This window comes from Notamacropus eugenii, chromosome 3 (assembly GCF_028372415.1).
Source record: "Notamacropus eugenii isolate mMacEug1 chromosome 3, mMacEug1.pri_v2, whole genome shotgun sequence".
Taxonomy (NCBI): Eukaryota; Metazoa; Chordata; class Mammalia; order Diprotodontia; family Macropodidae; genus Notamacropus; species Notamacropus eugenii.
The window spans coordinates 106,861,338-106,874,207 of NC_092874.1; the positions used below are offsets into that span (position 1 = coordinate 106,861,338).

The following is a 12,870-nucleotide window of genomic DNA, read 5'->3' on the forward strand; positions in this document are numbered from 1 at the left end:
GAGTCTTTTCCCCAAGGTTCAATCCTTAGCTTTCTGATCTTTATGCTCTCAACTTTTTCAAATATTTCTATGCTAGTGACTTTCAAATCTATACCTATAATCCTGACTGAACTCTATCTCCTCTCTAATCTCATGTTATCAACTTACTAAGAACATTTCTATGCCTCCAAATCATCTAAAATTCAATGCATTAAAAACCTAACTTACCATGTTCTTCCCAGAAGGAAGTATCTTCCCCAGTTTCTCCATCAATCTCAAATACACCACAATTCCCATGGTCACTCAGACTCAAAACTTCAATGTCTTCTTTGACTCCTCACTTTTCTCTGCACTAATCTGTCCCCAACTGCTCATTCTTTCTCCAAAATTTCTCCTGGAATTGTTCTCACTACCCTATTACAGATTCCATTTAACAGTTGATTACAATAACCTATCTCACTTTCTCCAGCTCCGGGTCTCTTTCCTCTTAATTCATCACATATTCCACTGTCAAATCAATATTCCTAAATCACTGTTTTTAATCATATCATATTCACTGCTTTATCGAATCAATTTCAATCCTGGAATCTAATGTCCTTCATAAACTTCCATATAAGTAGTTCTATCTCTCATTTTACAAATGAGGAAATTGAAGATCAGAGAGTTTAAATGACTTGCCCAGTTATTTCACTTTACCTGCTCAACTTCTTTCCCTGGTCCTCTCCGAAAATGTTCTTTATGCAAGACAGCATGGAACAAAGGGAAAAGGACTGGATTTAAAGTTAGTGGACCTCAGTTCAGATCCCACTTACTGCCTTTGGCAAATCACTTAACTTTTACGAGATTCAGGTTCTTGCCTTGTAAAATGATGGTTGGACTAAATGACCTCAAAGTTTAGCTACAAAGGCACCACCTTCTAATTCAGCGCTTAATGTAATCTTCCCTTTAGGTCTCTGCCAATATTTTCATTTTTGCTGAAGACTATATTCTGCCAGAAACTCTGCTCTTAGTCCCACAGTCACTCCCAAAACTGCATCTCCATCCCTGAGGGTACAGATAGGGAGGAAAAGGAGAGGACAAGAATTAAACTAACTGTGAGTAGGTTTTATGGGTTGAGAAAGAAACTGGATCTGTGATTTCATTGACATAGGGAACTTCCAGACAAAAATCTCCCAATGCAGTTTGACATCTCTCTACAATTCATAGTCTTAGTGAGCTGTGAACTAGATATCTTAGACTAATATTCCTTCAAATTTCGTAATATCACCTTCCCTTCCTGGTCCTAGTTCACTATATACTTTTATTCTTTCCCATGATCAAAGACAACATGTAGATCTCAAAGGCCCCAGTGCTTTAGGGGCTCCACACTGGCTTGGCAAACTGAAGCATCACCACTCTGACCATATTTTAGGAACTGGGACTCCATATCAAAAAACTGGTCCTTTACCTTTACATCTTCCATGTAAGTGACATTAGGAGAAGATGCAATAAGGACATTATTCTTCTTCACAATGACATTGGTAGGTTCCTCTGTTCCAAGGATTTTAATCTCCCTAAATGTTAAATTATTTGCGTCATTGTAAGATTGATGCAAAACCTTCACATCCAAACGGTTCTAGAAAAGATCCAAAAAAGAGAACTTATTATGCATACTGATCCTCAAGTGTTTTAAATATTAAATCCCAGGATGGCTCATCCTTGTTGTCACCCAAAATGAATCTGTGTTATCTCAAAGTAAATTCAATGAATATAAACTTTCTTAATATTATCAAGAGCAAAACATTCATTCATTCATTCCATTCCATTCCAATCCATTCATTCACCAGTCCTGTCTCATTTGCCTTTCCTTTTGCTAGAAATCAAAGAAGCCACAAAAGTAAATAAGATAGGGACCTCACTCTGAAGAAGTTTACTTTTAGGACAGTATACCTGCTGTCAAAATTCATAATGTGTTTTCTAATATTTAAAATGATTTTTTGGGTTAAATGTTCCCGAAGTTCATTAACTTTAAAACAATTTGATAACTGTATTTCAATATAATTGATTTCCCTTATAATTCAATAACTTTTGTTATATACATTTAAGATCATTATTCTGAGTAGTTCATAACTTTCACCAGACTGCTAAAGGAGGTCGTGGAACAAAAAGGAATCCCTGATTTAATAATTGGCCAAAGGATATGAACAGGAAGTTTTTTGAATAAAGAAATCTTTTGATTTCTTCATATGACTATGTATAGTTATATTTAAAAAATGCTCTAGATCATTAATGATTAGACAAATGTGAATTAAAGCAACTTTGAGATATTATCTCATACCTACCAGATTAGCTAAAATGATAGAAGGGGGAAATGACAAATGTTAAGGGAATGTGGAAAAATTTGGACATTAGTATGCTGTTGGTGGAATTGTGAACTGATCCAACCATTTTGGAGAGCAGTCTGGAATTGACCAAACAGTTTGATCTTGCACTGCCACTATTAGGCCTGTTACCCAACATGATTAGCGGAAAAGGAAAAGAACTTCTATGTTCTAAAATATTCATAGCATCTCTCTTTGTAGTGGCAAAGAACTGGAAATTGAGGAGTTGCCTGTCAATTGGGGAATATGGTATGTGGCTGTGATGGAATACTACTGTGCTGTAAGAAATGATGAGCTGGTTGATTTTAGAAAAACATGGAAAAACTTGCATGAAATAATGAAAATGAAGTAAGCAAAAGCACAAGAATACTATATAGAGCAACAGCCATATTGTTCAAAGAATAATTATAGACAACCAAGTTATTTTGAGTGCTGTAAATACTCAAATCAACTATAAAGGACCTATGAAAGAAGATGCTATGTACATCCTGAGAAAGAACTGATAAATTCTGATAAAGTACACATAGCATGGTTTGTTTTACATATATTTACAAATCTGCATCAAATGGTGGCCTTCTCTAACTTTGGGATGGGGAGGGAAGGAAGAAGACAGTTGGAACTTAAACTGTAACCAAAAATATAAAAGGGGAAAAAATATTAGGAAGAAAAAAATCCCTGATCTATAGTAACAATTTTTTTCAGAATTCCATATTATATAACAGGCACACATATTCATGATGATATGTATTGATATTAATAAATAATATTACATATTTGAGTTTTGACCATCAACAAGTGTTTGTACAGCAATAAGCACACAAAGACACACATGTACCTATGCACACATGCTCACGTTTACACACAGACCTAAACATATGCACAGTCATGGAACCAGTTTTTAAAAGTCACTCACTTGGGTGAACAAAAACTCATGCAAGATGTAGGCACCACTATCTATAGTACCTGAAAGGGAAATAAATAATAGTCAGACTCTGGACATAGTAGAAATTTTTAATTATAGATAGAGAATTATCCATTCATGATGAGACATAGGAGAACCTAGAAGGGAAGGAAAGGAAAATTCATTGTCCTTAAAGCCCCAGGTCCTGGACATTAAAGCACTAAATTCAGGGCCTCAGGCCAGTGTTATTCTCTCCAAAGTTTCCTTCCTCTTTCTATCCTCACCTTAAAAGATTAAACATAAAAATTCCCTCCCAAGTTTCCTCCATGGAGATGCCCCAAGAGTTTAATCTAGAATGCAAATATTGGGTACACCAATCCCAATACCAAATGCTTCAGGGATATATAAATCTTTGCCAAAAAAAAAATCAGCTCATGTGTGTACTTACCACACAGATGTAATTTCATTGAATGAATATACTCACACTATCAGCAATATTTGGCCATGAACAAGTTTGGGAGTATCTTTGATATTATTTAATGTGGGTACTCCCTCCAATAATGTATATTTCAATATATCCCTGCCTGTCTGTCCTTTGAGGCTCTTGTCTATACTCCTCTGTGATTCTGTGGCAGGCGATCCACTCAACATATTAAGGATCTTTTTCATATTCTCTCAACAATTCTCTTTCATTCCATGATCAGCCATCTTTTTCTCCTTGTTTTTTTTTACTGATCAAGGATTTCTCTGATAAGATCAAAAGAATTTGGAGGGGCATATCTCCAACTAATTTCAGTGGAAATTTTGCAAATATTTCCATAAGTAGTCTGTGAATTATTGGATGAAAACTGTTGACAAGAAGGAAAATATTAAAGGGATTGAAGGGTTTCCCTTAACCCCTACTGGGAAGTTTCTGCTGTCTTCTCCATTATTACATTTGAAAATTAAGGTAAACAGAAGGACAAGGTTCTGAGCATGATCAATTTGTAAGTTAAGCTAGCAATAACCAATAAATAGGTCAACTGGCTCACTCCATGGCCAAAAAACCACAAGGTAGGGCTTTCTAACCTTCATAGTTTGGGTAAATAAAAAAGAACAAAGAGCAGAGGTGGATAGGTGGGAAAAACAATGCAATTGGTTACAGGATAGCATTGGGGGAGTGGGGAGGCAGGGACAATATGACTGGTTACATCAAGGAAAGTGACTTAGTACCCGTGTGGGGTCAGTGACTATTTCCCTTGGTTATTCAGGAATGTTGATTGATTTATGGTATCCACCTGCTTATTACAGACATCATTAGCTGATAAGAGTTAGCAGACTCCCCAGTGTGTAGAAAGGTTTGTTAGGAAGATAAAGCCTTCCTTAAATTGTGCAAGGACAATGCAAAGACAATCTCTTAGAACTAGCTTCAGGACTTAAAGATAATAGATGTCTTGGTATTTACCCAAGAGCTAATGGCATAGAAAATGACAATCCTTTCCTTTTAATGATAGTGATTTATGGTCAGACTGACATTTATACTAGCTGAGAGGGGAAAGCTAGAGTCCTAAACTCAACTAAAGGATGTAGATAGGGAACCTGAGCAGATGCAGAATCAATTACAATATGAAATCAATATAATATAGAATCAATTAAAAAGCAGAACTAATTTGAATTTTTAACCTTCTTCCCCTTGGGATCCCATTCATACCAAACCAATCATTCTTAAATGGTGAACATTAACCTTCTTAAAGAACTAATGCCTGGAAAAGATTCTCACTCCAGTCTAGTGACCATAGGAGACTAAGAGAATTTATAAAACAAGACCGTGGGTTTAGAGTGACACACCTTGAGCTGTGACTACATTACAGTCCAGGAAAGTATTTACCTTTAGTTTCTCCATCATCCCAAAAGAGTTCTCCTTTCGCTTCCTTATTGTCATCAAGGGCAATGATGAGACCAAGAGGATTCTGTCGGCTACAGAAAGGAAGATCGAGTTGAAGGACTAGGGATATTGGTCTAATAAAGATTGTCACATTATATAGGAATAATGCCATCAGAAATTTTTCTCCACGAGTGAAAAAAGTTGTTAGCACCAGGTAATCTGGTTTCTATTGAAGTACAGTAAAAAGACAGTTGGATTTAGAGTCAGAAGTCCTGATTTCCAATCCGGGATCTGTCCCTTGCTGTTTGATCTTAGACAAGTTCCTTAACCTTTCTGAACTGTTCCTTAGCCGCAAGATGGGAATTATACTTGTCCTACCTACCTTAAAGAGCTGTTACGGGGAAAATTCTCAGTAAACCTCAAAAATTCTAGATCTAGGAGCAACCTAACAGGCCATCTAGTCTGTTTCCCTCATTTTATAGATGAGGAAAATGAAGTGCTAAAAGGTTAATGACTTGCAAAGGTCACACAAGCAAACAGGAAAGATAGGATTTAAACCTACAAATCTTATTCCAAAATTAGTTTTTATACCAAGCTACCACCTACAGCTATAGAATTATAAATTGTAAACCCTTTTCATTATATAGAAAATAGCAAAACAAAAAGTCTCTCAGTGCAATTAATCTAAGCTATCCAAATTACTGTCATGAATAAAAACTGAAAGTCAAGTAATAAAATATTAATTAGATGTGAGTGTACATATGTTGGGATTGGAAGCTCAAATCCGTGTGGATGGTCTCGGGCGGGTAAAAGTGGGACTTCTAAATCTTAGAGTCTTACGAGGCCCTCCATGAACAGCGGGGGTTCGAGAAGGTCAGACTGAGCTAGCTCGGCTAGCTCGGGTATTTCCGCCTCTCCCCGGGAGATACGTGATGGGTGGAGTCTCCCTGCCCTCGAGATTGTCCCGGATTGGAGCACACCTAGTTACCTAACAGCACGGTATTGAGATGCAAACTGTGCGGCTGAAGGTTAAGTAGGATTGAGGAAGCCTGAAAGCTCTCTCTTAGCACGTGTGGAGCCAAGAGGACAGTAGGCTCCGCTCCTCTTCTTTCCTCTCTCCCCTCCCCCTCTCTCTCCGCTTGTACTTCTACTTCCAATCCCTTAAGCTTAGCCTCCTTAGGAAATCTCCCCCTCTTCCTCCTAAGGAAGACCGCCCTGCACTTGTAACTAGACCCTGTAATAAAGCTCAACCCTTGTTCGACTCTGGAACGTCCTTTCTCTCATATGTGCATCCGGCTTGGCCAGCCAAAGACCTCGGAGGTGAGGTAAGAAAGACTCGGGTAGCCCAATACAGGCCTCTAGGCCTGGCATACATATGTGGTTTATTTTGAAATAAGAAATCAAATTTTATTTTTCTCTAGTTATGTTTGTGATCTCTAAGTCATTGTTGGTATGTTTAGGACTTCAAAAGGAATAGAAAAAGCCATCAGAGAAGAGATGGTCAGATATTTTCCTAATTCTGATAAAGGGGAAGAAACTGTATTCTAGAAATTTTGGATCAGGAAAATTTATGCTCATCCTTGGCCATATTGCAAAACCAATTCTTTACATTATCTCCTGAGTCATCCATTTACTTTCCATGTCTTTTTAATTCTTCCAAGTCATGACCATTAGACAAAAGAGATGAAAACACCAATTGTACCACTCCCCAAATCCTTCAATTTCTTATCTAAAACAGTCTCTTGAAAAATATTCCAGAGTTCTTCTTACTGTCTCATTCATTCCTACACATATCAGTTGAAATGTTATCAACTGTCTAGTAAAGGTTTTCAGGGTCTCTTTGCTCCTGGATTCATGTCCAAGAAGAGAATCCATCAGATTTGCTTTGTTAGGTCTATGACTTCTTTTGTGCCTCCAAAAAGAACAGTGATGTCTCTTTCTTTGTGAATAGGGAACAGGCATAGGGTTTCTCCTTTTCGTTAGAGCCTATGGGGTAAGTTATAGTGTTCTCTGGACTATGAAAACAGTGATGCTGGGAATTAGCCTCCAAAATAACTGTATACTAGGTACATAGTTCCAAGAGCCCAGAAGCTCTCCTCTCTGGTTTTTTTCACTGTCACATTACTGTAAAGCACCCTTCTTCTGTTAATGTGCTGCTGTGGATAGCACTCAGCAAACTGTATTTTTTTTTAGAACATTCATGCTTACTTGTGACTTATTGTGATAGTCACAAGTAGTATATATGACATTCTACAACATTCTGCTTACCTGTCCCCGCTTATTTTTATATCTGTCTCCAAGTGTTCCCAGATCCAGAAAGCCCTTATTTTTAGCTCCAGCATAAGACAACTGTATTTATAATCCATCATTTATACATACAATGATATATACACATATGTATGTGCATGAACACACCCTTATTTGTTTATACTGTTATTGCTTAATGTAACCACTTGACCTATATGTTATTGTGATTTTAGAATCTCCCTCAGGATGTTTCCCAGATCTCCTTGCAAATTATTCCTTGCTATTTCAAGCATAGGGACATAGCTCCCATTAATCTCCACCAGAAAATTACTGCTCTGCAGTTTCAGAACCGTCAGACAGACTTAATGTAAAAAAAAACCAAAACCCTCATATAATCACAGTTGATAGATATATTTAACTAACTTGAGGCTCTTGATAACCATAAATGCTTACCAGCCTGTAATGCCATATTTATTCAAGATAATTAAGCAACAAAGGATTCCACAAACCACAAGAATGCCATGTGATTAAGGGAAGTGGCAGGGAGCCCAATCTAAGGCACCAAAAGTGCTGAAAAACCACACTGAGCGTTGATCACATAAATTCACTTGTTGATATTTTGGGGAGAAAAATATAATTCTCTAAAGTAATTAAGTGGACTTGCTAAAATCTTATTATAAAAATATTTTTATTCTTTTTTCAAACTAAAGTTGGAAAGTAAAGTAACTCATAAAAATCATTTTTTCCCTCATTTTTAAGGACGGAGAAAAAATGATACTTGCCTGAGGGTATTTCACCTAACAGAGAGAAAAAAGAAAAAAGAAAGAAAGAAAACATTGGTTTCCATGGAGTACTACTGCCACCTTGAGGATTTTTAGGATACTGTCACTAAAGACTTCTGAAAAGATCTAATTACTGCATATCCTCCTAATCCATACCACTTCTAGATGAATCTTCTTTGAATATGACTCTAAAGTCATACTTCATTATTCAAACAATTTTAGTGGCTCCCCACTTCCTTCATGTTCAAATCTAAACTTCATTTGCCATACTTTCAAGACCATCTTCCCTCACATTCCAAACTAACTATCCCCAACCTATCCCCAAATCCCTTCCATCACCTAGACTAGCTTAACTCTTCTATTAGGACTTGCATGTCCTAATTCACTGCTCATGACACTATACAATAGCATCTTCTATAAGAGTTGTGGGAAGCAAGTTGGTGCAGTGGATAGAGTACCAGAAAACACCTCTTACTGAATTCAAATCTGACCTCAGACACTTACTGGCTGTGTGACCTTGGGCAAGTTACTTAACCCTGTTTTCCTCCGCTTTCTCATCTGTAAAATGAGCTAGAGAAGGAAATGACAAACTAGCCCAGTATCTTTACCAAGAAAATCCCAGATGGGGAGGCAAAGACACTACCAAAAACCAGCTGAACAGCAACAAAAAAAATGACTTGTAGTTAGTGATTAGGAAGCTCAAAGACGAGAAAGAAAAAGTCATGGAGAACTTAAAGAATAAAAACTGATGACTTAAGACAGAAAAAAAGAACCATGGCTTTTGAGATGGGGGACTTAGAGACCACCTAGCAATTGTACAAAAGAGGAAACTGAGGCTTTTGGAGTTTAATTTTGATTTAATAATAATTAATTAATTTAATAATGATTTCTACACAGTTAGTAAATGACTAACCCACAATCAGGTCCTTTGACCCCAATTCAAGCATTCTTTCCACAGTGCCACACATTGAGTCTAATGCAGAGCTTCTTAAACTTTTTCCACTCATGACTCCTATCAGTATTTCTTAAACATGCTATTGGGTGAAATATCAAGCCAATAATTCTCTCAGGAAGGACCCATACTGAATGTCAAGAATGAATGACAAATCTGTTGATTTGTCCCCTCCTTCCACCTACCCACTGAAACACTCATTGGTATGAAGGAGCCACAGTGCCCTTTTCAAGATGATTTTACACGACTATGTAGGGAAATGGTCAGCCATGAACCAGCCCTAGAAATGAACTAGCCTTCAACATTGTACCTGGCTACTGTGGTGATGGCTGGCTGCTGCGTGGGGAAAATATAGCCCCCTCGAAGATGGAGTCCAATTTTGTCTGGTGGAAGTAACATCTCAACATTCTGTTTTCTCCACGGTGTTTGGCCACCCTAGTTGGTACAGAAGCAAGAGTAGGTTGCATTAAGAAGAAAATCACCTCTCAGTTGTGGATTATCCATGCTACACACCCTATCTTTCTTCCATTCAGTTGGGTCCCAGATTTTGGCATAAAGACTACAGTGCCATTGGCATCTTGTTATTACTTGGGGGAAACTAAGATATTGTGAGTTTATACCATACTCAGAAAGGTTAGTATAATCTGAATACAAAAACAATTCCCAAAATCTATCTAATAACCATAATACTTGTGCATAAAATATATCTTCCCCTTTTTTGCAAAGATGGGAGACAAAAGGTATGAAACATTGCATATACACTGCCAAACTTTGTTGAAATTAAGTTTTGGCAAACTGCTCTTTTTCCTCTTATTTTTTGTTTTAGGAAATGGAACTATAGGGAGAGGAGGAGAAAGGGATAGATCTGGAAATGTAGATGATGTAGAAACAGAAGATAAAAATTTTAAAATACTCCTACTACCCTTAGTTTCTTAGCTGAAGCTCAGCGTAATCGTTATGAGCAGGGTTTAAAGTCTATAGCCACTAGTTCATCACTATCACAGGATTGTCTGCTCTAAAGTCAAAGAAATATCATGCCTTCTCTGTCCCCCTCACCACTCTTCATCTTCCACCCTCCCACCCATCTCCGTCTCACTCTTCATCTTCCACCCTCCCACCCATCTCCGTCTCACTCACTGGAATCTCATGCAAACACTGTAGTGCATATTGTTAGACATAACAGGTCTTCTGGTTTTTGATGAACCATTTCCCCCATGCACACACCACTTTCTCTTTCTTTCCCTTATTTGTCACTATTAAAAAATGTCTTGCTAGGTAAGTGAGATATGTATTCAGAAATAAAGATGAAGTAAAATCAAAGGATTCACTTTTTTTAAAAGAAAAAATAAGGAGCTATCTCAAGGGCAGAGTTGGCTGAGTTTCTCTCATAGTTCAATTCCCCTACCCCTACTCCTATCTCCTAAGAAGACCTGTTTAAGAAACTGTGTTCACCAAGGAATCTGTGCATAATCAGATCTACTTACTGTTTCATAGTCATACCAGATAGCATCAGGCATATATGCTATCACTTTCTCAGCCCCCTGAAAGGAAAAGAAAGCATTACATTTCATTTCCCTGAGATGAAAAGCCTTCCCTAACCCACTTCCCAACTACCCCCTCCCTTTCTCCCCACTCCCTGCTGCAACAGGAATGTTCTCTCCACTCAGCAATCCAAAGCATCTGCATACAGATTCCCCCCATATTAACACTAGAAGCAACTTCAGAGAAGTAATGAGGGCAATCCTCCAAGGGTGAAGGTGAGAAAATGAAAATCCCAAGCAAAGTGAAGATTTGTCATCAGAATTTGACTAACAGAATCAAATGAGATAATATTTGGAAAGCACTTAGCACAAAGCCTGGTACACAGTAGGTGTTTACTAAATGTCTATTGATTGATTGATTAGTTCCCATAAGAGCAGGAGGAGAGACTGAAGACAATACTGAGTCCCAATGAAAAAACTTACCTCCTCCAGAACAGGCGTGATGAGAAGCCCAGGTCCCCACAGAAACTGTCTATATACATCCCAGGTGTAACTGTCATTATAGAACCTAAGAAAATGAGACAAGAGGGGATAATTAATATCACTCATTGTTGCCAGTATTGCTTAAGGATTTGGTTATTGTGTGGCATCACAAGGGGAAAAAAATGGGACCAACTCTAAGCAAAACTTATTACCACCCTTTTCAGAGGTCCTATGTGCTCCTTCTTCCTCCCTGTCCTCGTCCCCTATTGAAGGACCTATCTAGGGTTAGGTTTCCTAAGCAATTCCCCTTATACTAAGTATCTTTTTGCTAGCATCCCCTCCCCCAACTCACTCTCTTATCCCCACCAGTCCACAAAAATTTTCAGCTGGCTGTTAGAGCAAATAGATTTGATCAAACTAATTAAAACACAAAAAAAAGTCAATGACTTCCTATGTATTATTGATATCATATTGCGAGTCTTCTCATTGGGTCAAGGAGTTACTGGAAGGAGGGATTAAAAATGAAATGAAGTGAAACATGAAATTTCAAAAAAATTTAAATGAATGTTAAAAATAGATTTTTTTTTTAAAAAAATGTTGACAACTGAGTCACCTCTCCCAAAGATATTTGAATTTTAATAAGGTAGAATAGTAGATGATCCTAGACATGGCAAGATGTAAACTTAAAAGGAATAATTCTCTAGGGGTGTAAAAAGAATTTTCAAATGAGACTGATAAAGGAGAAATTTTCAAGCACACTTTCCTAGATCACTTTATATTAAACTGTCTCCCCTCATGTGGGACCAGTGAACCCAGATAAAAAAGCCCTGTTCATGTGTTCTATTGGCAAAGTAGCCTATCGAGTATGTCTGCACTGTGGACAGTGTGATGATTTGCACACAAATGTCACCCTCATTTACATGGAATGTTGTTCAATTGTTTTCAGTCATTTCCAACTCTATGTAACCCGATTTGCTATTTTCTTGGCAGGGATATGGGAGTGATTTGTTATTTCCTTCTCCAGCTCATTTTACAGATAAGGAAACTGAGGCAAACAGGGTAAAGTGAATTGCCGCAGGTCACACAGTTTCTAAGTGTCTGAGGGCAAATTTGAATTCATTTCCTGACTCAGAATAGACATTCTATCCACTGCTCCTCCTAGCACGGCAGTTCATGGAATACAATCAGCATAACCTACACAAGTGTGCCCATGTCACTTACCTGCTCAAAAATCCTCAGGTGACTATAAAATAAAGTAGTCTATCAATTAAGGCCCTCCTAATCAATATCATATCTATGCGTTAGTCAAGCTAGAAAATTCCTGCTGAAATCCAATTTAAAAACTACTTGATCAATGTAAAATTTGATGTATATTTGAAAAAAGGGAAAAGCCATAGCTTTTCAATGATTCACATTTGATCCTTTTGGGGCTTTTTCTGTTTTCTATATCTAGAAATATAACTTAATTTTGGTGATGACTGCCAGGTTTATAATAATCCATCCATCTATTTTGTAAAAGAAATCACTTGGTAATCCCAGAAATTGCTTTCAATTTTTACCCAAACATTTGGTACCATGTAGACCAGGTCACAGCTTTTAACACTTCAAGTTTTAACATATCAGTATTCAAAATGGAGATCAGGAAACTCACTCATGTAGAAGGGGCCGGGCTACAGTGTCTCCTCGAGTGTGAGCTCGGAAAAAGAGGGTGTAGAGATAGGGCAACAGGGTGTAGCGGATGTTCAGGTAGTGTCTGGAGGTATTCAAGAGAAGAGAATCTTCTCCAAATGCAGCAGGATCCTGGTCCTAGGAACAAAAGGG

General features: G+C 37.6%; 1 protein-coding gene across 1 annotated transcript in view; it reads right to left on the minus strand.

Moving 5' to 3' along the window:
- The window catches only part of LOC140533147 (uncharacterized), a 212,479-nt gene that overhangs the window by 149,285 nt on the left and 50,324 nt on the right, over positions 1 to 12,870 (minus strand). Inside the window, exons 18-24 of the mRNA XM_072652516.1 lie at positions 12,701 to 12,855; positions 11,050 to 11,134; positions 10,570 to 10,626; positions 9,396 to 9,520; positions 5,108 to 5,196; positions 3,253 to 3,302; positions 1,427 to 1,594 (exon numbers count right to left, since the gene is read on the minus strand). Coding sequence (XP_072508617.1) covers positions 1,427 to 1,594; positions 3,253 to 3,302; positions 5,108 to 5,196; positions 9,396 to 9,520; positions 10,570 to 10,626; positions 11,050 to 11,134; positions 12,701 to 12,855 — 729 coding nt within the window. The remainder of the gene's footprint in view (positions 1 to 1,426; positions 1,595 to 3,252; positions 3,303 to 5,107; positions 5,197 to 9,395; positions 9,521 to 10,569; positions 10,627 to 11,049; positions 11,135 to 12,700; positions 12,856 to 12,870) is intronic.